The sequence below is a fragment of the Columba livia genome, chromosome 1 (genome assembly GCF_036013475.1).
Source record: "Columba livia isolate bColLiv1 breed racing homer chromosome 1, bColLiv1.pat.W.v2, whole genome shotgun sequence".
Classification (NCBI taxonomy): Eukaryota; Metazoa; Chordata; class Aves; order Columbiformes; family Columbidae; genus Columba; species Columba livia.
In genome coordinates, this window is record NC_088602.1 from 64133956 (window position 1) to 64159029 (window position 25074).

Consider the following 25074-nt stretch of genomic DNA (forward strand, 5'->3'; position numbering starts at 1 on the left):
CTTGTGTTTTCCCTTATGAACTATGTCCACACCAGTTGGTGGGTAAAATAAAACCCAGCTCTCAAAGAGGGGAAAAATGTTTTATTTTATTCAAAAATAATTAACAACCCTCCCCCAACTACCATCCCATTACCATGAACAGTTATGTTATACCACCCCCAAACAAAATACAAAACCCTCAAGGGAGTAACGCTTAAAATAACGGATCCAGTGGCAGTGTTTCCCCAGAAGTAGAATAAAACAGATTATGGATAAGTTACTTACATAAGCTTCTATTCACCATAACAAAAATTGAACAAAATATTACAAGAATGAAAAAAAATCCACAAACAAACCCATCTGTAGGCACCTACAGACAAAGATCCCACGTTTATTTGAACCCGTAAGTATTACTGACACAGTAAAGCTTTTGGTGTCAAGCACTTCTCTAGTTTTTAAAGAAGGCTTGAAAAGAGCATTTAATACCCGCAAGACTATTGAAGAGACTCAACAAGATGGAAACCATGAAGGAAAACATCATTTCCACTCAGAAGAATAGATTAACACAAGTAACAACGGGTGATACTTCTCCTTTCTGAAAGATAAATGCAGAAATAGTAACAAAAAGTACTTTTTAAAAGCTTTTAAGTACTTTGGAAGGAATTTGGAATGCTTTATTTCCTCATGAAATATCTTGAACAATCTAGAAAGCCTGCAGGAGCCATCACTGAAAAATCAGCATTTCATTCCAACGCACTTTGTAACACTGGCAGCCGTGGTTGTTCTGGGAAAGGAGCCACAAACAGCTTCTGGTATTCCAGTCCTGGACACAAACCAGGTCATTTACAATGTTCTTGGGGTGATGAGGAGCAGCTCCACTGGGCAAGCTGAGTATCTGAAAAGTACTTGTCTGGCTGAGACACAACACTCAACACACTGTTGACAGCGGAGGAAATGGGTTCTGCTTACTGACCACAAGCTTTTGATGCTGATGAGATATATAGCCTTTAATATGACCCTGGCAGAAGGAGAAAAAGACAGTGTTAGTACTGGAAGCTGGTAACACAACGCCTACAACCTCAGCTGTCTTCAGACTACACCAAGCAAAGCTCTGTGTCGGTACTCAGTCACTGCGCTACTGTACTTTGTATCTATAAGGATCCAATTTATGTAAGGGGGTGAACCCACAGAGTAAGCAGAAAGCTGGAACCATACCCATGTTTGTTTGCATACTGATGGTGCTGTCAGACTGAGAGCCTCTTGTCATGGTCCCCTGTGGACCTGCTTACATTTGCTTGAAGAGACAGATCTCTACAGAAGTGTTTCTAAATTTAGTCTTGCTCACATTAACATTAGGATTTTAATTAATCACTATTCCAGACTTAATAAACTACATGACATAGTACTTCCTTTTCAGACATGTGGTGGTGTAACACTGAAATAAATCTTCCAGCCATCTAATTCCACCCTCTGTTACTTCAAGACCACACCAAAGAATCTGTTTCAGACACAAAGTGGTTCGTTTTCTTGCTGACAGTATAATGCTGCTCCAAAACCTCTGGCTTATTAGAAATCTCTTGATTTCAAGACTTAATCTGCTCATGAGTAGCTGAGATCAACTTAGAGTAAAAGATAAAATGTGAAAGAAACCAAAGAAATCTGGTCTTATTTTTTTCTAATGTTAGAATGTCAAGTCTCTCAGTTCAAATGCAGAGGAACAAATCCCCTTTGCTAATGGTTACAATTTTTGTATTTTTCTAATCAGTATCTATGCATATATGGAAATGTCAAAACCGGATTTCTAATGTAAAATTCAACTTCAGTTTAAACCAATTCCTGCAAAAGAAGCAGGAACTAGAGGAAGACCTCAGGGCAAATGAAAACATTTCACTTTGGGCACAAATGAATCAATATTTTTTTTCCACACAAGAAAACCTGGATTACCAATATGTTTTTTGTAAGAATCATTTATCCTCTACCTAATATTTTTTATTGTCTGAAGTCTGGAAGGACCCAACAAGTGGTCAGCACGTACCATATATATAAGGTTAGCTAAAATGCACTGGACTTCATCAATATCAACATCATCTACTTGCATGAACTTCAGGGCAATCAGAAAGGCATCTAGAGATAGCTGATGGGTTTTGAGTAGTAAATATCTGAAAGAAATAACAGGAAAAAAATCTGTTATTGAGAAACAATGATTTAAAAATTCTGGTTCTTAGAAAAATGGCCTTTCTACAATAAATTCACTTTAACAGGAATTCGGTGTTCTCAGAACTAAGGAGCAGATATGTTTCCATTTCAGTCCTGGGTGAAGCCATATTAAATCTGCTTTTGCAAAAAAAGTAGTTTTTGTTACACTTACACTTTCTTAAAGAGATTTCTGTACGTGATGATTTTCAGCTTCTCAAGGATAAGAAAGATTCCACATCGAATAAAGAAGGTCTCGTGCTTTGTTAGGGCGTCATTCAGGAGGAGAAGATTGCCTTCACTGTGAGGGTGAAGAAGTGAAAACCAGAGAGGGTCTCACCCAAATGAGAAAAGGAATTGTCTGACTTGGTAGCAATCCCCCTCCCCTGCCTTCCTCACTCATCCCACATAAATACCTTTTCCATACTACTTTTTGAACTAACACACAATGCAATAAAGTAATCATCATACCTCACAGCCTTTGTTACTTCAGCAAACTGCATAAGGTCATACTTTTTTAAGAGCTGAATTGTTGGCATATGGCCCTGAAAAAGAAATGGTTTCCAGGTTTTCCAGGATGAAGTCAAATGCATTTTAGATGTAATCTAGTAAGCTATAAACGCATTTGTTAGAGAAAAAGACAAATGTTTAACCACTTTTTTTTTTCCTACAGAACAAGAGGTCAATAGAAGTACTTGTAAAATAACCTCCTTGCCTCACCAAATACCTTGTAGCTCAACTCATGATAACTACCTATTTTTTCATGTTTTAGGGAGTCTTGATGTTTCTTAATATTGGAGAACCCTTATAAAACTTGTAAAATCAGGATCCTGTGACATGAGGCCAAGGAAGATCCAAACTTTATGTCATGGCTGCATGACCTAATCTGCAAACAGAAGAACCGTGAGAATCCCAAGCATTGCTAATAATACAAGCAGTGCTTCAGCACTGTGCAGTGTTAGCTCAGCCTGTACCAGATTTTTTCCTCACTATGCTTCTGTATTGAAATAAAAATGTCCTCTTGAAACACACCAAAAAAAAAAAAAAAAAAAAAAAGGAAGTTTAACTTTGTTTCTTTAAATTTAATTCTCATTGCTAGATAGGTAAGAATGAACCGTCTACACTATCAAAAAGAAACTTTGGGTTTCTTTTCACCCTGCACAGCAGAGATCAGATTGCATATTGACTTGGGTCAGACTTTAAATTTAGTTACCATCATGCTATGCTGTTGGTAACTCCTTTCCTGGTTGGAGGATTAGCTGAGAACAGAACTCAGCTGCATGGCTACTGAGAACTGCTAAGTATAAAAAAAAAACCTATCCAAGCTATTTAGAGTTTAAAGTTCATGTTAATGTTTGGGCTCTGATTAAAAAAAGCAACTGTAAAAACAATGACCTTTATCTAGTTTCTTTAGTGCCTCTTTTACACTAGAACTGCTCCAGAAAAGCCACAGTAATTCTAGGCACTAAGGGACCCACCAATTTAAAGGCACTCACCCAGTGAAGACTGGGAGGAAGTTTTTAGGAAGACTATGAGTATTCCTTTATCAACTGACTGATCTGAAAACAACCAGTAAGAAAGTCAATAGACAAAAAAATGAAAAAGAGAAGCCACTTGTCATATTATGCTTTGCCCAATGAGAGATGTCCACTATGGAAATACAGCTGCAAAGTAACTGAGTAACACTGCAAGGGACAGGAAAGGGAGCACAGAAAGGAAAAGGGAAGATGGTCAAACAGGCTGGGGCAAAGGTGGAAGATGGCAACTCACAGAAGCAGGTGACGACAACATTCCCCATGGGTAACTTTGGTAATAGGGGCAGGAACTGGAAATGCTAAAATTCAGTTCTTGTGCCCTCAGTCACACTAAAATAATTGTTTACATAATCCCACTAACTCAGGGATACACTAATACCAGCACAGCACATAGGAAAGGACAGGAACTAAAAGCAGAGATGTGCTTAATTCTTTCAATAGAAAGAATAAAGATCAAATAATAACTAGTCTTCATTAATTTGCTCAAAACCAAAATGCTCTACTTCATGAGCCCTCTGACATGCCTCGAATGGGCAAATGCACAAGGTGCAAATAGAAAACCTGAAGAGAAGAATCCTTTCTCTCCTGTGGCAAACCCCCCTCAGTCATCTTCTGCCATCTATTTGCACATTCTCCTTCCCTTCACCAGGTGAAAGCCGCAGACAGATTTGTACTAGTGAACCCACACATTACCTGGCCCATCTGTGCAGAGTTTATCATCACCAGGCAGGTGCTCAGCTATGTGACCAAGTCACATTGGTGTTTCTCCAAAGAGCTCAAAGTTATCTTTATTACAGGAGTAACCTCAGGTTGCACCTTTACAGGGATGGGAGGAGGGTAGGAGGGAAAGTAGAGTGGGGGGGTGTGTTGTGGTTGTTTTGTTTTGTTTTTCCCTTTCTTCTTTCCTGTGTTGCTACGAATTACAATTCAACATTTTCTATCCTCTCACAAAAAATATGTGCATATGCTGGCTCTTATGGGGGTCTAGCATAGATCGCCCCTGAATCCCAGTAAAGAAAAAACAGGAACCATAATGAGCATCATTTGGGTTATCTGCCCCCCCAAAAAGCAATTTTGAAGAGTAACATCAACTCACCAACAACATTTTTACTGGAAGCAGGTATATCAAAATCATTCTTTTGTTCTTCTGGCTTGAGCGGTGACAGTGCTCAAAGGCAAATGATAGATACTCTTCAGCTGCAGACACAAATAAAGTGCTAGTCAACAACAAAAACGCTGTAACCCAAATTCTGTGCTCAGTGTCCATCTCTAGCTTGAACACGTGATATTTGAAATCATATATAAAAAGAAGCACACCAATCAACATACAATAAGAATAATGCTGTAAGAATTATTGGAGATTCACACAAAATACAAAGTATTACCAGAAAAATAAGTCCTCCTTCAGAAAGTCAAAAAAAACCCCAACTTGTAAAGGCCTAAGTGTCTGAGGTAACAGTTACAATCAATATTGGAATTTTCAGCTCATTTTGTGTTACTGCTACACAAGGGGAGAATCTCAATAAGTGCTGATGAAGCAGAATTCTGTTTTCTAAATTCACAGATTAGGTTCTTCAGAGGATGAAAGCCGCACGCGATGCACACATCTGCTGAACTGCAGAAATGTGCCAGTGAGATCACACAGCACGACAAGGAAAATCTCTCATCAGTTTTTGCTGAGAGACAAAAATGAGAAGCCTGACAGGTAGAAAGCACTGTTTAGAGTAGCAAAACCGTCTCCAGAAGAGATTTTGCTCAGGGGCTTAGGTCAGTTCTATAAGCATTTCTATTAGTTAATAAGAAATCTCAGAAAAGTGGTTTCTACATCTTCCAAAAAACAATGTACTGAGAAACTAATTCTACAGAACAGTTTGCTAAAGATTTTGTTCATGGCATACAGCAACTTGAAGAAGACAAGAGAGTTCCCAGGCCTCCTTGGTGAAACCTTTTACAAACCTATTATTTTGGATACTCGTATATTTTATTATGCATGCACATAATGCATAAGACTACAGAGAACTTCACTGGCAGAAATATTTTTAAACTGGGCATATACTACAATTAGAAGCATCATGCAATTTCATCTCTGATGCAACACAGCCTGTGGGCCCTGGATCTTTCAGCATAACATTTTTCCTTTGATCAATGCAAACACACCTGTACCTTCTACACACACACTTTGAGTCACAGACACACAACATCAACCAGATTTCACAGCAAACAGCAAGACTTCAGATCTGTCTTACTGGCATACAGTACCTTGCTTAAAGTCACTATCAAACATGGCTTTACGTCCAACATAATATCTGTATGTAACTCGCTGTGCCATACTGTACTCATCCTTCAGATTTGAGCTGTCAATTGCTCTAATTAAGGGCTTACATAGATGGAGTTTGTTGATCTGTTAAAAAGACAAAATAAGGCATTTTACTCAGAGAGTGTAGATAATACATCACACAAACAGGATGAGTTTGACTTAGAATATGAAACACAAAACAGAGCTTACCAGACTTGAACCCTACCTTAAAGTAAATTTTAAACAGCTGATTCACAAGAAACAACATGCCCCACTTTTTGGAATCTTCAATGCCTGCTCGACTGTCACAAGAAAAAAAAAGAAAAGAAAATAAAACTAGTAGTACTGAATATTGTAAGAAAATAATGATTTTGTCCTCATGGTAAATTCCCTCCATAGATATTTTATGGACTTTTAAGGTAAAAATAGGTGTCTGAAAATAAAAGTAAAGGCCAAAGTCCTTGTCTTAAAGCACACCAGCACTGTCAAAACAGAACATGTGTTCCCACCTCTAAATTTTAAACAGCTCTGCTATGTTTCTCCTCAACATAATGAAATGATGTCATGTAAAATATTATTCATCTGCATCAGGATCCTCACTCCAGTCTACAGGTAACACACACACTAGCATAGCAGTTGCTTATAATATTCAAGGTGAAAGAAAGATGGTTGGGGAAAAAAGCATTTTCTCCACTTCAGAAGTGTTAAGATTGCTAAGACTGGAAAGCAAAGAGTCACCTGTTTTCCATCTAACCATAATGAAGCAAACTTCAAAACTGCACAGGGCACTAAAGTGTTAAAGATCTTTCCTGAGAAACAGGGACATAATCAGATCCTCCCAACAACATCTGCCAGGAATGTTAAACCTGAAGGGAGGCCTCTCCAGCTGCAGTTAATAGTCAGGAGAGAACAGACTACAAATGAGAGGAAACAAGCCTCAGAATTGTTTGTTCTTAACCAGACATGGTCTTAGTAAATGGAAAAATCTTCTGTAAAGTTCATCAAGTTCTTAACAATTTAATAGCGTAAGTTCTATTGAGGATCTTTCACTTACGTGTCACTGGCACAGACTCGAAAACAGCTCATCAGCAGTTCTGCTGCTTTTTCCAACATGTCACCAACTTTGCTTTTCCCTTTCTTCACCAGCTGTTGATCTGCCTATCATTATACAGCAAGAAACAATGTGTAATTCCACATCCTGCTTTGCTGGGTCGTGAATGGTTTACTTCCTTAATACAGCGTTTAAAAAAGTCTTATAGCAATGTATTTTCTCGCCTGCTATCCCCCAGAAGGTAATCAAGCTCACAGAAGAAAACATTCACAGAGGCTCCTGAACGTGTACCAAACCTAACGCACAGGAGAACAGTCCTTTGAAAATAACACTGATCGCTCCTACCTTTAGAGCCACTAAGCTTTAATGCAGCTCTCAGAAACCTAAATTCAGGACCACCTGATAGCTGAACCAAAGCAACTGCAACTCAAGTTTCCAAAGACCAAGAGTCTGGCAAAAAAAAAAGTCTTTTGAACAAAAGAAAACTGAATTGATATCCCAGCTATGGAGTTTTAGTTTTAGAATTTATAATTGAGCTTCTCTTCACAGCCATGAAGGCTAGATTTTATTTCTAAACCACATTCAACATTTTCTAGTAGTAATACACACTGCTAGGACCTGGGATTTTCAGAAGAAATGGAAAACATGTTACAGTGGCAAGAAAAAACAACAAATTGACAACAACACATGGGGAAGATTCATGCACTGACTAATACAGAACTTAAAACAACTAAGAAGAGTGGGGGAAATTAGTGAGTAGATATTTACTATGTGCTTTCTAATAAGATTTATTATAATGCTTGCATTCTCACTAGCTGAAACATAAGGAAAAGAAATGGAAATGCATCCTTCACTGCAGAAGTCTTCTCTGTATCCGCATCCTTTGAACATAATGTTAGAAGACAGAGTTCAAACACTTCCAATATGACTGATCCCACCTTCCCCTTTCTCATGAATCTCAAATATACAAATTTGCCTCATTCAGACTGGGAATCAAGACTTGTTACAGAGTAGGCACACACACACAAAATATTTTTGTACAAAATATTTTCTGTGCAAGCATGCCAAATGTGTTGTTTTGTAGGTGGGTGGGCACAAGAATTGCTGAGGGGACAAACACTGAAAACACTAGATACTGTCAAACTCTAACCGAACTTGAACTCTAGCTCCACCTCTTCAGGTAAAGTGACTAGGAGCAAGATTACAATCCTGACACTCACCTTGGCCTAGCAGTTCTCATTAGATCCTTGCACAAGCTACTTCAAATCACTAGCCTGAGAAAAATAATGAAAATTTGTGTGGGTTTTTTTTTGTCAGCAGTTGTATGGACTCTGCAAGGGCTCTGATGAGCATCACAAGCAGTACACACAACTGGAAGAGCAGAAAGGAAGTAGAAACTTCCCTCTTGAGATGTGGCAAGTGGTTAAGATTAGCTCAGTTGTCTCGCATGTCTCCATCCTTACAAAGCCTCCATCAAATCCCAAGAATAACACAATGAAATAGTGAGCTGTCCCACCACGCTCCTCTATAAAGACAGTACTTAATCATTTTATATGCTCTAAATTGCATGCAGGTCCTTAGAACTCCTGTAGTTCCAGATGCAAATGGGAGGTAGGCAGACGGAGCAGCCTAGTTTTGCAACGGGTTGGATTGATTTAGTGTGGCAACAAAATCCTAAACAATTAGTTAAATAGTACTGACCAAAATTAGGCTATGCAACAAAGTCTAAAATATTTCTGTCATGGAAAATCCTAACGTAGAGAAGTAATGAGGCTGTTAATCAGATCTACTTACATTATTAGCAAAAATTCGAAGATCAAGGGCTACAGCATACATAATAGGTAAAGCCCTGGAAAAGTAAAACAGTACACTTAGCATGAGCAAATCAGGCAACAAGTAAGACATGAGAAACAAGCTTTTTTTTTTTTTTTTGGCTAGTTGGTCATAAAGCCAGAAAAGCATACATTAATCTTTAAATAAAGAAGGATGCACTTTTTAAAAGGCCTTCAAGATCTCAGCATTTCAGAAATCTTACACTGGAGAAAGAACTAATTCAGAAACATTTTTTTTACAGTGGCTTTAATAAAATACTATCTCACCTTAAAAAAAATTATTCACATTTACTTATGGACCATTCTACATAATTAAGCTTACACTTTTGGACCTAAAAACTCAAACAGGCAGCAAAACCAATCAGGCTGCATTTAAGTATCACTGAGGATAAATAAAAAAACAGGCGTAATTTTAGTTTGACTACTATGGTATTATGCTAGTGAAAGATAAGAGTCTAGTTTCTAGCAGCTCTCTATGAGGTACTCACCAGTTTTCCTCTTTATGTGCCTGAAATGCTCGCAGGAAAGATGTATTGTATTGAGGAGAATTTAAAATACTATGAAATGAAGCACAGATGTAAAAACTAGCAGTTGTATGGTACCACGTACTACTACATGAAAGGGCACAAACCAACAACAAAGTAGGTAGACAAGGATTCAGGATGCAAAGAGGCAGCAGGGAAGAACGCAGGCACAGCCACACACTCCTTGGTGCAGCAGCAGCTGTGAGAAACACTGGTCGCTTAGACAGAAGAGAGCAGCTTTCTTTATCAGTATCTTCCCCTTCAGCCAAGTACAAATTGGGATGTATGTTAACAATTTGATGGTCTCCTGCACTCTGTGAGAAATCAATTTTCTATTTTAGAGCAAAGTGACAGATTCCTCCTTAGTCCTACAGAAAGCTGAAAGAAGAGTGTATCTGCATTTCCCTTCTTAAGAACCTAGGTAGCTGAGGCGTATTTGGAAGCAGATCACATTCTAGTAGATTTTAAAAGAGGTAAAGATAACTTATTCCACAAGGAGACATATAGTTAACCTGAAAACAACATATAGGATTTATGGAAAAGGATATTGGACAATAACTGTTTGGCATTTGTATGCTTCTATAAAGTCGTGGTTTCCAACAGCATAAGTACACCTGTCAAAGAAAAGGTGCATTAGTGCATCAGAAAATATCACAGATGTAATACAAATATTTCTTTTTGCATCTTAACACACATAGAGCTTTACAGTTTATTTAAGAAAGACACAGAAATACGGTTAGAAATGTTGCTAACAAAACGGCACAAGTATTTTAACATAGCATTAAGCTGGATAATTCGAGAAAACTGATCTGAGACCTGAAGGGGGATTTGTTTCTATAATATACACAGTATCAACTGTAATACGCTAACGCTTATTGAAACTGTCACCAAGATTAGCACAGGCAAAAAAAAATTTCAAGGCTGTTGGAAGTGAACTGAAGACTCTGTTAATGCATTTTTTTTTAAATAAAAGCCTGAGAGAATTACTTAGGTCCTAAAGCTCTTAAGAGTACTTTTATGACTAAAATTCACCACTAAAAATATTTATTTCCCTTATTTATTTCACTCTAAATTGTTCTGTAGCTAGTAAATTCAAAGCAAAGGAAACAGCAAGTACCAAAACAAAAGCTGTGTCAATGGTTCTATGCAGATGACTGCCAGCTACATAAAGCAAACTTTACATGGAGAAGAGAAGGCCTTTATTTGCTGCAGTTCTAGCATTATTGATAAGAGTAATAAATACCAAGTTTTCAGATGTAAGCCCTTAAAAGTAACAAAGTAAATTTAAGGATAGGCTAACCCCTGCCTGCCAGATGCTTCACAACCGACTTCACATTTCTGGTCCATCTTTACCTTAAGTGGGCTGCAAACATTTCATCATATGGTGGTTCCAAAACTTGTTGACACTTCTCCTCTGGAGATGGAAGCTAAGGATAGAATAAATCAATGAAACATTAAAGGAACATCTACGGTACCAGAAAGAGAACATCACAAAGATATTCTGTCATGGCAGTTTCATGCATACATGCCTTTGCTATCTATCAGAACCTTAAGTTATATTAATAATCACAACCACTGTAATGAATTGCTAGTGTGCATTCTGTCTCCATAACCTTAAATAAAATAATCCAAAATGAATATAGCACAAACACTGGATCCTTGCTACCCACTGCTTTGGTCTTTATTTTCACTCCCACTGTGCTACACTACCAACTAATGTAGACCTGGCCAGAAGGGACCTTCAAAACTGTATCCACCCAGAAAACAATTCAAAGTGAAACACAAAAAGCCATCCAGGAAAAAAACAAAACAAAGCAAACAAACAAAAAACAACAACACAAACCCCAAAAACCTGAAACATACAATATCCTTGTGAAAAGAAAGGGGAAACCAACCTACAAGGGGATCATCCTGCTCTGGCCTGTGAAACAGATTTCTGAGGTTTATCTCCAATGGAAAAGAACCCATATGGAGAGCTAGGAAAACTGAGAGCAAACCAAAAGAAAGGTCAAAACCAGGTTCTAACCTGTAGCCTTGGGTTTGCAACATGTGGATGTTTAAATGATACCAATTCTGCACAAAATTGTCCATCTCTGCTGTCAATGGCTTCTTGTACCTACCAAAAAAACCAGACACATTACAGAACAAAATCCAGACACAGCCATACAACATATTTACACACGACAACAAAAACCACCTTCTTGTTACCACTGTTCACCCACATCAATACCAATCCAAAGGTGAATTTTTAAAGGTTTAGAACTAAATGAATCAATATTTTACTTTCAACACACCTGTTTTCCAAAACGGCATCAGGAAGAAGGAAGGGTGAACACTATCATGTCTTCATTATTTGTAGGATACAAGCAAACCAGAGAATCCCCAAACAACTTACATGCATCTAGCATCATAAAACAGCAGTTGTTCACCAGATTTGGTTAAGCTTTTAAAAATTCCAGTTGGACTTAGGGGCATCAAACATATACGTGAAGGCACAATCTTTGAATAACACTTAAAAATGAAGACGGATTAAACACGAAGCCATCATTCCAAAGGCAATGTCTGATATTGGACTAGCCTCTGTATAGAATACTTCTGAAAGCTGTTAAGACCATAAATGTTATATTCTGTGGAAGAACCGTTTAATTCTGCTTCGTTCTAAAGATAACTGCTTGTAAAAAACAGTCTGCTTGAGCAGCTTATTGTGACCTCAAGCTGGAAATTTCTTCAGTTGTGGAAGTAGTTTTAGATATTACTTCTAGAGTTTCTTTCCCACTGTTTGTGCTTTATTTGTCATATTTTTGTGTCCTGATATGGAAAAAAGAATGTTTTTGATGTACGGAATGGTCATACCAAATGGAAAAAATCATAGACTAAAATAGCAAAGGAAGCAGCAAAAAAGAGAAAATCAACTGCTTAAACTATTTCAGAGATTGTTTGGTATTTTTTTCAAGTAAAGGAGAGCTAATTTTGTGTTTTGGAAGTAGATCTTATTAAACATTAAATGGACTGTCAGCTGGAGAACATGCTGACTATTCAGAGCAGATCACTGCCCTGGGAGATCTCAGCCACTCCATTTTTGAGACTAAAAACCAAACAATTACTCTCTTTTTGTGCCCTTCACTCAGTTGACTTAAGTGAGGATGAAAATACGATGGTTCAGAAAGAAGCAGTAAGAGTGGTCACACTAAAAGCTTGACACTGGAAGTTCAGTCTACCTGGTACCCTTGTGACCCTGCTGTGGTCTCTCCATCATCCATGACATACACACTGTCTCTCTGCCTTTCTGTACTTAAATTTCTGTACCTCCTGAACCCCTGAGCTCCATTTGTTACTGCATGCACACACAATCCTACCACATTAGTTATTACGGATAAATTACTTCACTATCCCTTATATCAGCAACCATGATGCTTTTCAGAAATTCCAGGTACACATCCTTGGCACACAGCCAGTATACTTAACACAGAGTTAAGAAATATATTTCTTTGCCATATCACACATTCCAGGTTGATTTATTTCTTAAGCAAGGTAACGTATTTACAGCAAAGAAAAAATACATCCACGTAACAGTGCTGACAAATTTAAAAAAAGAAATTGCTTACTTGCTGCAAATACTGATTTATGGTGATATGCGCCATTAAACTGTAAGAGGCAGGAGTCCCAGATAAAAGGCAGATGTGTCACATTCTGCAAAATAAACGGGTGTTTAGAGAAGAGCAAAGCGACAGCACCTCACGCAGACCCCCGCCTGGCTGGGGGGATATGACTTTAGCAAACCCCTCGCTGATGGGCAGCTCCTGCCGCCTCACGGGCACGGGAACGGGGCCTCGGGGAAAGCACGGCAGGGTCGGAACACAAGCTGCCTACCAGGGGAAGCTGTGTGTGCAGGAGAAACCCCGGCACCGGGGCCCCGAAGAGGGAGAGGGCCCTGGAAGCCCGCGGGTGCCGAAAACGGGAGGGCAGGCACCAGAAGAGGCAGAAGCGCGGTGGCGAGACGCGGCCCCGCTTCCCCGGCACCCCCACCATGCACCCGGCGGCCCCTCCGCCCCTCACCCTCGCCCGGCCCTGCCCCACCGCAAGCCCACCCTCGACCCACGGCGCGGCACTTCCTCCATTCGCTACCGCGCTTCCGTCAACGGCTGCCGCACTTCCGGTACCCGGCAAAGCACGGGCGCGCTCCCCACACCCGAGGGGCGGTGGGAGCGACCTGGCGAGCCACGTGACAGACTCGCAGCTCCCACCACCCTGCCCCGCCCGCCGCGGCGCCTGGGAGGCGTGGCTTTGTCCCGGATAACCAATGGGAAAGCGCAGTGGGCGGGGTCCGAGGGCGTGCGTCAGTGATAAGCCTCGTGCGCGGAGCGGTGCTACCTGTTCGCGGGCAGCGGGGTTAACTCGTGTAGCTGTTGGTGTGGTGGGGCTGGTCTGCTCCGCTTCTGTTCGCTGGTGTTTCCTCGCTTCGTGCGGGGACCCCCAGGCTCTGCGATGCCGTGTGCCCGCTGATGGGCACCCGGTGCGGCTTCCCGGTCCCCCGCTGACAGAAGCTTTGTGCGTCTTACTTGGGGAGCGCACGGGTTGACCGCCCGCTTCCCCTCCCTGCCGGCTGCGGCGGCGCACGCCGGGAGCGCGGGGGAGTCTCTGGGGGCTTGTGCCCATAAAGTTTAAACCGAGCGTTTAACTATTGAAACCGTCGTTCTTAAAGGCGCTAACGTGAGTTCGCGGAAGGAGCGCGCTTGGTGCCCCGGCACGCTGGGAAGCGCCAGGCCCGGGCCTGCCCCGGCTGGGTTGGGGGTTGCGGTGACCAGGACGCGGGCGGCCCCTCGGCGCTGGTGCTTCTCCCGTGCGGAAAAACCCAGCTCAGGGTGGGAGGCGCGGCTGCCCCTGGGCGCGGGGCACCGGCAAACGGAGCCAGGCGCAGTAGGGGAACGGCGGGGTGCGGGGCGATGGTGGGAGCCGCTGTCGCCGCCCGCTCGGCCCCGCCGGGTCTGCTCCGGGCGCGGGAAGCCATCTTGTGAGCGGGGCCGGCGCTTGCCCGCACGCCCGAGCGCTGGGGCGGCCTGGAGCCGGGCACAGACCCAGCTCCGCAGCCGGGCTGGGCGGCGCGGTCGGCAAGCCGGCCGCCGGGGCGCCCTGGGGAGGGCGGAGGCGAACGGCTGCCGGCGACTCCCGGCCCAGCGGCACTTGGCAGCCGCCCGCTGGCAGGGCCGGGAAGCCGGCGCGGTAGGGGAGGGCGGCTGGGTGGCGGCGGAGGAGGAGGAGAGCGGAGGCGGGGACCAGCCGGCCCCAGCCCAGCCCAGCGCCTTGCCCCGGCCGGACACGGCGCCCGGGGCGGAGATGGCGGACGAGCCCCAGAAGAAGCCGCACTTGTCGGCCTTGGTGGGACACACCAACGGGCTTACCAAGCCCGCCTCGCTGGCCGCCGCCACCCGCGCCGGAGGAGGAGGTGGAGGAGGGGGAGGCGCGACCGCCTCCTCCAAGAAACTCGTGATCAAGAACTTCAGAGGTGGGTGCGGGGCGGACCGGGCCCTCAGCCCCGGCAGGTGCGCCCTGCCCCGCCGCCCGGCCCTCTCCCGACCTTTGTTTACCGCCGGCCCGGCCGCTCCCCGCCCCTTCCCCGCGGTAGGCAGCCAGCGGCGGGGCCGGGCCGGGCCGGCGACAGGGGGCCCCGCCGCTGTCACCCTCCCCGCCGCCTTATCTGGACGAGGGGAGGCTGCCGCCGGGCTGATAACCCTCCCCGCTGCCGTCACCTATCCCGCTTTAAGGGCTTACGGGGACACGCGTGGGGCTCCGTGCGTGGGGGCAGCGGGAGGAGCGGCGCAGCGACGACTTGCGCTCCGTAGGAAGCGGGCAGAAAGCCACCTTAGTGTCAAAACTAATTAAAGGCAGGCGAGGGCTGCCTTGCTAAAAGTAACACGACGGTAAAAAAACGCCCCAGTCCGGCGGCTGGAGCGGCCCCGAGGCCGCTGGCGGGGCGGCGCTGCCCGGCCCGGGCACGGTCCGCGCTCCGGCCCCAGGCGCCCCAGCGTGTGCGGGGGCAGACGCACCGCGGAAAGGCTTCGTCGCCTTGGGAGGGGTCGGTAACCCCCTCCTTGTGCACAACTTAAAGGTTAAGCGCAACATGGCTTGGCAGAACTTAATGAAGCAGGGTGAGAAGGGTTGGTACAGACTCCCGTTTTCAAGTATCTATGTCTTCCTTCACAGAAAGACCCAAATTACCAGATAATTATACTCAGGACACCTGGCAAAAACTTCATGAAGCGGTGGGAGCGATACAGAGTAGCATTTCTATTAAGTACAACCTTGAAGAACTCTACCAGGTAAGGCATGTAGGATTTTTCCATTTTAACAGAGGAAAATTAACTGCTTTGGGACTTCCACATATACATGTTTGCCATAATGCATTTTGATTTATTAAAAGCTGGTTGTATTTTCTGAACTGTTCGCTCCATACCTTGTTTCTAGTTAGTCTGAAGTTTCATATAGCAGTTCCTTGGAGAGTTACCAGGATCAGGGCCCATGAAAAAAGCAGTTCATGTTGGGAGACATGAAAAACTGTGCCTGAGCAAGGTTGAGATTTAAGTCTCAATCTCTCCAATACAGTAACTACTCAAGATGACAAAGAGGGGATGTTGCTCTCACTGAATTATGCAGATACATATTTTATGATGATTTATCTTTTATATGTGCTTCGGTCTCTTGTGAATAATTATGTTGAAATATTTGTTTTTATTAGATAATAGCAATTAGACTTCAGCATCAGTACCATTCGGGAAATTAAAAAAGAATCTTGGTTGAGCAGGCAACAAACTTTCAGTTTACCTGTGGTTACATTTTCATAACAATCAGGATCTTAGCTTTTTTATTAAAATGGTGAAAAAGTATTTCTGGAACATCTGGACTACTGGAGCAGGGGCTAGGTAGGGTAAAAGAGAGAAATAACTCAAACTGTTTATTGCTTCCTATTTTCTTCATTTTAATATGGTTTAATTTTATGTTATTTTAAATGTGTGTGCTTTGAGATATTTAACTGAAGTAATTGTTTATAGTGGTCGAGTTATAAAAACTACTGATGCACTGAATTGTGCTACATTGCTTAAGTGCTGAGTTTTCTGTGGGTGCAGAGTCTGCAGATGTGGATCTCATTGCTAGATCAGGACTTAAGACATTATTCTGCTCACCTAAATTATTCTAAATGTTCAGCTGAGGTTGGTTTGATGTTTTCCACAAAGTGCAGACTGTGAGAGAGGAGAAAGCTAGCAGTCCATATCGGGTCCATGCTCAAGAAAAACAGGATGAACTTGAGAGCTGACTATACTTGTTTCTGAGATTAGTTAGAGTATATAACATATGGGTCTAAAATGGCTGATTATGTAAATGCATATTGACTTAATATAATTTATTCCTTTTAAATAGGTGATATGTTCATTTATTAATACTTGCAGGTTTGCAGAGTTCATATTACGTAATACATTTTATGGTTTTAAACTCAGCATTTGAAAAACCGTGCTTTCTCATGCCTGGCTAAAAACAAAACAAAAACCAACACGGATGCTTTAGGCATTACTGAACTTGTTTTCAGAGGTTCAGAAATGAGATTATAGTAATATGGGTATGAAATTGCCAGGGTACAGACTTGAGTTTTGCGGAAGAGGAGAGAGATTTCAGATAAACCCTGAAGGGAGAACCATACTTCTTGGTTTTTTGGGTTTTTTTTCTGTTTACCTGCTTATTTGTGAAAACTGCAAGGCCAGTCCAATAATCTGTAAGGCAGTGGTGCAAATCAGCAAGATTGCTGCCCAGTGGGTGGCAGATGGTCAGAATGCCAATGCATACATAGGTACCTACTTTCCTGCCAAAGGAATAAAAGATGAAGTTCAGCATCCGTTGGAAACCTGATCTGTACTTACAGATCATTTTAACTGCCTGTTGGTGAGCACCAAGTCATCCACAAGGGAAAATGTCACTCTGTGCATCAGTTCTTTTTATCAGGGCTTTTTTTTTTTTTTCCCCTTCGTCTATATGTGACATTGTGGGAGGAAGTGAGAGGTCCACTGGAGTTCATTGTGGTGAGTGGGCTGGTGTACCAGTCTGCCTTGGAGCTTTCTGATTTATTTATTTAAGTTGGCGTGGTGGCTGAGGAAAAACTGAGGAACAGCAGCAAGGCTTTGTGGGAAGCCCAAAGGACACTCCTTTCCAGGCATTAGAGGCAGCACGGGATCAGGCATGAAGGTGCTTGGCAGAGATGTAGTCAGTGAGCAATGGGAGGGTGGCAGCCAATTTTTTGTGACTAAAATAGAAATGATGTCTGGAATTGGTGGTAGATTGCACAGATTTTGATAGAAGTAGCTTATATTTGATGGAATAGAGAAAGTGGGGCAGTGCAAAAAATTGCCAAGTGAGGAGTGAATGATAAAAATAATGGAAAAAGAAAATTCCCTTTGCAGCAAGGTCCTAAATAACCTGAAATGGAGCAGCACTGCCCTTCTGGAGGACATTGAGTAGGACAGTGTAGAAGTAAAGGGAAAAAAAGAATTATGGGAGTCCTGGCCAGGCTTTTATTTCGATGGATGGATATGAAGGGCTATGTCTTAGGAAACATAACAAACTACCTGCAAAATGATTGTGTGAATACCATTTTTTTGCAGATGTCATTTTACCTACTTGTTTTAAGACCAGCTGAAAACCACAACATAGGCACTGTGTGGTAGTTTCATTTGCTTTCTTCAATATTGTATCAAAATCAAGGAAGCCATAGCTGATGTGCATTTAAATAAAATGGCATCAAATAGGTTCAAATTACTGCAGGGGGAAGATCTCTGGGAAGCAGATTCTAGATTCACTTTATGTTTTGTAAGACAAACTCTTAAGGATGTTAGAACCCATAGAGGAAATAATACAAGAAGTAGCAATAATTTGCATGCTAAATGTTAAAGCAGAAGGCTTTGCTCAAAACAAACTGTTAAAGGGTTGATTTGAAACAGTACTTTTACTATATTTGTGTAGGCGGAGAGTCTAAAAGTGTTGTCTTTTTCATATCCTTGTAGATGTGATAATTACTGTAGCTTTTTACAGACTAATTGCATGTAAGATGAATAAAAGTCAAATGTGGCTGCAGTTTGAAATATCCCATAAGCCAGCACGGTTGCCCAGAGAAACAGCCCTGCTTTCCCTCTCGCCTCTCTCTCAGTCCATGGACTCGCCCATGTGTTTGAGTGGCCTTCAGGTGAAACAGAGTGAAGAACATTTACTAACGCTTTGACGAAGAGTTACGTGCTTGCATTAGGCACCATAACATTTCATATTACAAAGAGATAAGACCAAAAAAAGCTAACATTTGGGAAAAACTGAGTAAAGGCCAAGCACTGGGAAAGTACTGAAACCTTGTCCAAGTTCATTGATACTATCAGAATATTCGTCAACAAAATGTGAGACTGTAAATCCCCTGAAGCAAAGGAAAATGTTCTTGGGTCAGTTTAGTTGCCCAGGTGAAATAGTGCTTTAAATCTTTGGCAGTGTTCTCTGCAGTATCACCTCAGTGTAAGGCAGTTGAGGTGAAGTTGAAGGAAGAGACAGCTGGATTTTTAGTTCTGAAAATTGTGTCCGGCTTCTTTGGATAATTTTGTATGAAGCGCTGAATTGCCAAAAATACTTACTGTATACTTTACAGTTCTCACAGAACATTTGGCTGTCTTCATTGTGATTCATTTCAGATGCTGTGGTCTATTAATAAAATAATTTATTGAAATACAGCACACAAGTTAAAATAAAGTGTGCCTGGAACAGAGTCTAAATATAGGCAATGGTATCCAGCAAGGCTACGTTTTCTCTTTGGCATTCTCATTGAGCTTCTTGTGAGGAAAAAATGTGACTGTAAGACAGTATAATTACTGAATAGCTGAACAGCAGTGTGCTAGAGATGTCCAGAGCTGTCTCACTGTAGTCTGGGTCAGCTGTGTAACAACTCAATTTACATTAATATAGTGACGAGAAGAACGTACATTGTTTGATATTTATTTATTTATTTATTTATTTTCCTCCTTCTTAGCTATGGATAAATACTCAACCCATGAGGTCCCAATACATCAGTACAAGTCTTTATTTAACAATTAGTGTGAGTTCTTTTTTTTTTTTTTTTTCTTTTTTTCCCCCTCAGTTTATGTACCTTAGCACAAGTATGTGAATCAGTGGAAATATTTAGAAATAAATAAGTTAATAAAATGATGGGAAAACAGCTTGTCCTGGTTTTGGCTGGGATAGGGTTAATTTTCGTCCTAGTAGATAGTATAGTGCTGTGTTTTGGATTTAGTATGAGAAGAATGTTGATAACACACTGATGATTTGGTTGTTGCTGGCTAGTCAAGGACTTTTTCAGCTTCCCACACTCTGCCAGGTGCACAAGAAGCTGGGAAGGGGCAAAGCCAGGACGGCCAACCCAGGCTGGCCAAAGGGGTGTTCTGGTGTTACTTACCATATCACATCATGCTCAATATATAAATTGGAGTGGACTGGGGAGACAGATACCTCTGCTTGGGAATGAATGGGCTATTGGGTCACAGGTGGTAAGCAATTGCATTGTGCATCACTTGTTTTATATATTCTATTATTTATTATTATTCTTATATTTTCTTGCTTTGTTGTCCTATTAAACTTTTCTCATCTCAACCCATTACTTATTTTCCTTTACAATTCTTTCCCACATCCCACTTCGGGGTGTGGGGATGGGCAATGAGTGAGCAGCTGTGTGGTCCTATTTGCTGGTTGAGGTTAAACCACAACACAGCTGTATTAATTTACCATTTAGAGAGAGTGGTTGAAATGTCTGCCTTAAAGTTATTAAGAAAGGAAAATACTTGGTATGATTGTGTTACTCCAAAAAAAAGTGTGTCTGTGCATGCCCTGGAGGATGCACAAAACGGACCTACAAGTAGGGTTTTGCTGTTGAGCAGTATTCATGGGGGGAAAATTCTTGTAATGTTTAACAGCACATCTGACCCAGATGGTGATGGTGGACCTTGTCTGTACATAAAATTTCACAGTATAAGAAGGGACCAAAATCCGAAAGGAATCAGAAGTCTGAAATTTTCTATGTATTTTGATAATTTCATTTTGATATTTTGGTTTTGTGTACAGCTTGGACAGATAATGCTCATTTTTTTTCCCTCTTTGTTGTTGGCCTTGGTTACACAGACACAAAAACTTCAATTTTTTAAATATCATTTGTAATCTCTTTTTGTTTTTTTTTAGGCTGTTGAAAATCTCTGTTCTTACAAAGTCTCTGCTACACTGTACAAACAGCTGCGACAAGTCTGTGAAGATCATGTAAAAGCACAAATCCTTCAGTTCAGAGAATATCCTTTTTTCATGCACAGAAATGGTTAGAATGGTTAGTTTAAGTTGTTATTTTTTAAAACAATACTGTGTAAAAAAATTATGCCAGTAATTGTCAATATGTTAAAGAGGTTCTTTGTTGACCGCTTACATATTTTCTAATAAGGCATAAACAACTTTAGTCATCTGGGTCAATATTTTTTGTGTGCAGATAAGTAGCATGCTAATAACAATTTACTTATCATTTTAATAGGAATGTAAATTTTACACCCAATCTAGAAAATTTCAGTCGCACTTTCAGATTTGATAGCAGATATAGATTGTTATGGTGGGGGACTAGTGGAAATGCTTACTGGAGCAATGGTTTAAAAAAGTCACCACAGTAATTTTCGACAACAGTATCTTCTTTAAAAGAATTCTCAAACATACAGTACACCCGTTTGACCAGTAGTAACTATTGGTCAGCCACGACATGTCATGGAGGCATTTAGTGAGCCCTTCAGGTATCTCATTTGTGCATTGGGAGCTCTAAGTTCAGGAGATCACTTGGCTGTCTTGGGACGCACAGTAACCTCAAGTTTTATGGCAAATTTCCCCGTAGTTTTCTTAAGTTACATTGCTGGACTTTTCTTCTGGCTGAGCTGGTCACAGAAGCCCCTGTAGATCTCTGGACACTTGGGTGTAGCCAGCCGTTTTCTGAAACCTGTTGTACTTTTCATGCTGAGACTCATCTTTATGTGATCATTGCCTTCTGTGCAGTAGCTGTGGGGTTGCACTTTCTCAGGCAGTAGGATAAATAGAGTCTATGCCCACCCAGATCTTTCCGTGTTCCTGGAGAGTGCCTTTGCAAAAAGATGCTGCAGAGTGCCATACTGAACAGTACTACAGTACTTTGGGTGCTAGCAGTGTTTCCTAGGTCTCTGTATGTATTTCATTAGCAGCAAATGATAGCTTAAAATAGAAAGATGCAAGGGAGTGGGGCCCAGAAAGAACCTTCTTTCCAGGTGAATGCCTTAAATGTGCTTTGGATTTGGACTCTCAGTTTCTCAGTTTGCTGCATTCCCTGAGTAAGTGCCTACACTCATTAAAAAAGATCTTTTTTTTCCCATTGTCTAGCTAAGTCCCAACATGGTTTTGGTTTGTTTTTTTGAGTACTAGCTAAGGAGTCTGGCTTGTACATAGCATGTAAGAAACACTAGTACACAAATGAGCATTGTGAATTCACTTTCTATATATTGCAGCTGAATTTTCATAACATTTACTCTGATATGTTTAAAATCACATCTAACTAAAAAGTACAGTTAGCACAGTAATGTCTTAAACATAACTGATCTCTGAGAACCAAATCTAATTGTTTGGTTTAAATCAGTATAGTCAACCAATGTTTGCATCCCTGTCTTTTCAGACTTCAGATGATTTCCTAAAGAGATGTTTTAAAACGGCTTTCTCCCCACCTCTGACAGAACGAGTGGTTTGGAGAGTTGAGAATTTTATATTTTACAGGTATACCACTTTATATCCGAAGGCCATGCGATCAGATAAATCATGTTTGGCCAGAAGGAATTGGAGATGATACTGTGCAGGAAAGGAAGGTAAAGCCACGTCTGGATTTCCTCATATGATATGTTAGAATTCTGTTATTCATAAACAACAGTCGGATCTGTTGTGTAATGAGGAAAAATATATAGTTTACTTAGGGAGACCTGGAGATGTATATTAAAAGAGTGGTATTTGGATTTGTTGAGGATTATTTAGAACTGTAACTGCTTTTAGGAGATTAGGGTCACTCCTGTTGTGCACAGCGTGAACTCATTAAACAAACCAAATAAACCTTTCTATCCCTCTCACCTCAGCTGGTGACAAAGTTGTTTTTGACACTGGTGGGATTTCTTGTTTAAATCTGTATCAAATTACACAGTACAGCCGCTAGATGGTATTACTGAAGAGCAGGGAGTGTTTTTCCTTGAAAACAGGGAGGCCTTTTGGAGAGCTGCCAGCCCCTCTGCTGAGTAGCAGCTCTGCCATTAACCATTTAGCCCTGGGCAGTCCCAGTCACATCGGAATATCCATGGAGCAGCTTTGCTGGCAAACATAATCTCCAGAATCTGGTCTCAAAAGATACTGGCAAATGAGTTTTCCTTAATAGGCGCTGTACAGATTCTCTGGATAGTCTTTTATTTTTAAAGAAGATAAATAAATGCTGGCAAGATCATTGCAGACAAATGGTAAGTTGACTGTTTTTTCAGAATACGTATCCTTGAGGTGTGAAATCTGGCAAAAAGGAGTTTGTCATGGTTTTAACTTGGGACTGCGGTACATCTCCTCCTCCAAGTTTCAGTATTGCTTTTCACTTTCCCCTTTGCTTGCTGGAGGCAGATTTGTTGTGGAAAACTTATGTTCTGCTGTGTTGACTCTGACTTCCATAGGTTTCATATGAAGCGGGAATATGACTCAGAAATATATTGTTGTTTCTATGGGTGGAACAGAAAACTAACCGGGCTGTGCTGAAATAGTTTGCTGTTTGTGAATTCTCCAATTACTTAAAATTATAATCTTTGCTTTTAGATAGTTCTAAGAACTAGGTTAATTTGTGACCTTTTTTTTCCTTTTTTTATTCCCCCTCCCCCCTTCATCCCCCCCGCAAAGCAGAGAGCAGAGATGATTATCCTGACTATAGGGCTAAGAAACAGGCAGATTAAGTAACTGAAACTCTCTTTCTGCCCTTCTTCTTGTCCTCTACCTCCACAATGAACTATGTTACAGAAAGTCCTCTCTCAAAGACACTGTGTGAATTGTCCCTTTGAAGAATTCATCATTATAATTCTAAACCAGCATTTTACAGTGACTTTTCATTGCATTGTCACTTAGTTTTGGCTACAGATGTGCAAAGTGGTTGAATTTCTATTTTTATTCCTCAAATGCACACCTCTCCCCTCTCCCATGGTGGATGGGCAGAGGTATGTGATGTTTATCTGAAATAAAAATGAAAAGCATTATGGAAACTACTCAAAACAAATTCAACAGTCTGATGAAACAGAGTTGAAGTTCATTGCCTCAAAAATGTAATTAAACTGGACCTCTGTTTTTATAAAAAGGCTTTTGCTATGAACTCTGTTCACTTTAATAACTTTTGAGCATATCATTTCTTTATTCTTTTTCTCCTCAAAGCGACAACCTGTAGCCAAGTGGCTTTCTCACCCATGTGCTGAGTTAGCACTTCAGTTATTTAAGATGAAAGAATCAGCCTCGCTGCTATTTTACTTGAACATGCTTTGCTAGAAACAGTGTCAGTTTGAGAATTGCTTCAGAAGCAATGAAACCTTTTAGGGGATGAGTAGGTGGACAGCTGGGAATAGAAATCTCTGTAGCTGGCCTGGGGGTGAGTTAGTTACTGACATTCTGAATTATGGTAAACTGAAAAGCTGGGCAGCCTTTAATGAGTCAAATTAAAAATGGATTTTGAATGTGAAAAAGTAATAAGCTAAAAACCCACCTCCTTCTCCCACTTTTTAAATAAAAATTATGTATATTTATACCTTCTTTCCCCTGTTAGAATTAATGTATCTCTATTTTTTTCATTAATTTTGGCAGCTAACTTTTATTACAAAAAAGATCTGTTGCACAGCTTATTACTGTCTCTGCTTAGAACTTCTTTTTTTTAAAAAGCAAAAACCATGGCAGCATAATATTTCAGGCTGTTTACTGAATGTCTTGGTCATAATGCTTGAATGGCTTATGTATCTCAGTACCATTAAAACTCCTAAGAGACCAATAAAACTATTTAGTTAATGGTTACAAACTTGAAAACTGTCTTGAAGGTACTTGTCAATACCGCTTAGTAATAGCATTAATATCAATAAATTACATACCAGTGGCTTTAGAAGTCACCACAAAAGTTGAAAATACATGCATCAGCAATTAAGGTGCGTGTCTATGTGATGTGTTTTTTCAGAAGTTACTTTATAATTTTCAATGCCACATGATGGCAAATAGAAACATTTTCTTTATATATTTTCAGATCATGATCAGAAGCATCTTCTTGTTTTTGGATCGTACATATGTTCTTCAGAATTCAATGCTTCCTTCTATATGGTAGGTATCCATGTAAGTATTCCTCAAATCTTTAGAGTTTGAACATGCTATTGTATTTCTAAAGGTTGAAAATAAATTTTTCACTTTACATTTGATCTGTGTAATAGATCTCTAAAATTTTGTGTTGATTTATGGGAATACATGTGTCAGTGTATGCATGTGTCATTTCCTCCTTTCCCAAGAATATTCATGTTAAAGTGAGGGTAAAGGAAGGAAAAGGTCTGTGAACATATGATTAAAAGTC

At 41.0% G+C, this 25074-nt stretch overlaps 2 protein-coding genes across 11 annotated transcripts in view; one reads left to right on the top strand and one right to left on the bottom strand.

The window, feature by feature from the left end:
* Positions 1 to 61: 61 nt before the first annotated feature.
* PCID2 (PCI domain containing 2) lies at positions 62 to 14019 on the bottom strand. 6 transcript variants are annotated; one of them, XM_065059297.1, is made up of 15 exons: positions 13782 to 14019; positions 13016 to 13100; positions 11437 to 11526; positions 10764 to 10837; positions 9959 to 10024; positions 9375 to 9416; positions 8849 to 8903; positions 7058 to 7161; positions 6230 to 6305; positions 5967 to 6108; positions 4804 to 4904; positions 2644 to 2717; positions 2348 to 2473; positions 2015 to 2138; positions 62 to 997 (listed from the first exon to the last, which is right to left on the bottom strand). In XM_065059297.1, the coding sequence occupies exons 2-15, from the start codon at positions 13049 to 13051 to the stop codon at positions 908 to 910; spliced, it is 1200 nt and encodes a 399-aa protein (XP_064915369.1). In that variant the 5' UTR covers positions 13052 to 13100; positions 13782 to 14019; the 3' UTR covers positions 62 to 907. The 6 variants fall into 6 exon arrangements, with proteins under 6 accessions (XP_064915369.1, XP_064915346.1, XP_064915358.1 ...); XM_065059274.1 differs by lacking the exon at positions 13782 to 14019 and adding an exon at positions 13510 to 13676; XM_065059286.1 differs by lacking the exon at positions 13782 to 14019 and adding an exon at positions 13536 to 13655.
* The window catches only part of CUL4A (cullin 4A), a 38140-nt gene continuing 27010 nt past the window's right edge, over positions 13945 to 25074 (top strand). For 2 of the 5 annotated variants that reach the window (XR_010471745.1, XR_010471746.1), the window contains exons 1-5: positions 14152 to 14913; positions 15612 to 15727; positions 20655 to 20758; positions 22894 to 22963; positions 24757 to 24830. Coding sequence is in view for 3 of the 5 variants with exons in the window: in XM_065059187.1 (XP_064915259.1) it covers positions 14745 to 14913; positions 15612 to 15727; positions 20655 to 20758; positions 22894 to 22963; positions 24757 to 24830 (533 nt within the window). In the remaining 2 variants the exon portion in view is untranslated. Of the gene's footprint in view, positions 14121 to 14151; positions 14914 to 15365; positions 15484 to 15611; positions 15728 to 20654; positions 20759 to 22893; positions 22964 to 24756; positions 24831 to 25074 lie in introns of those variants that run through there. The other 3 variants (XM_065059198.1, XM_065059187.1, XM_065059206.1) reach the window with 3 other exon arrangements.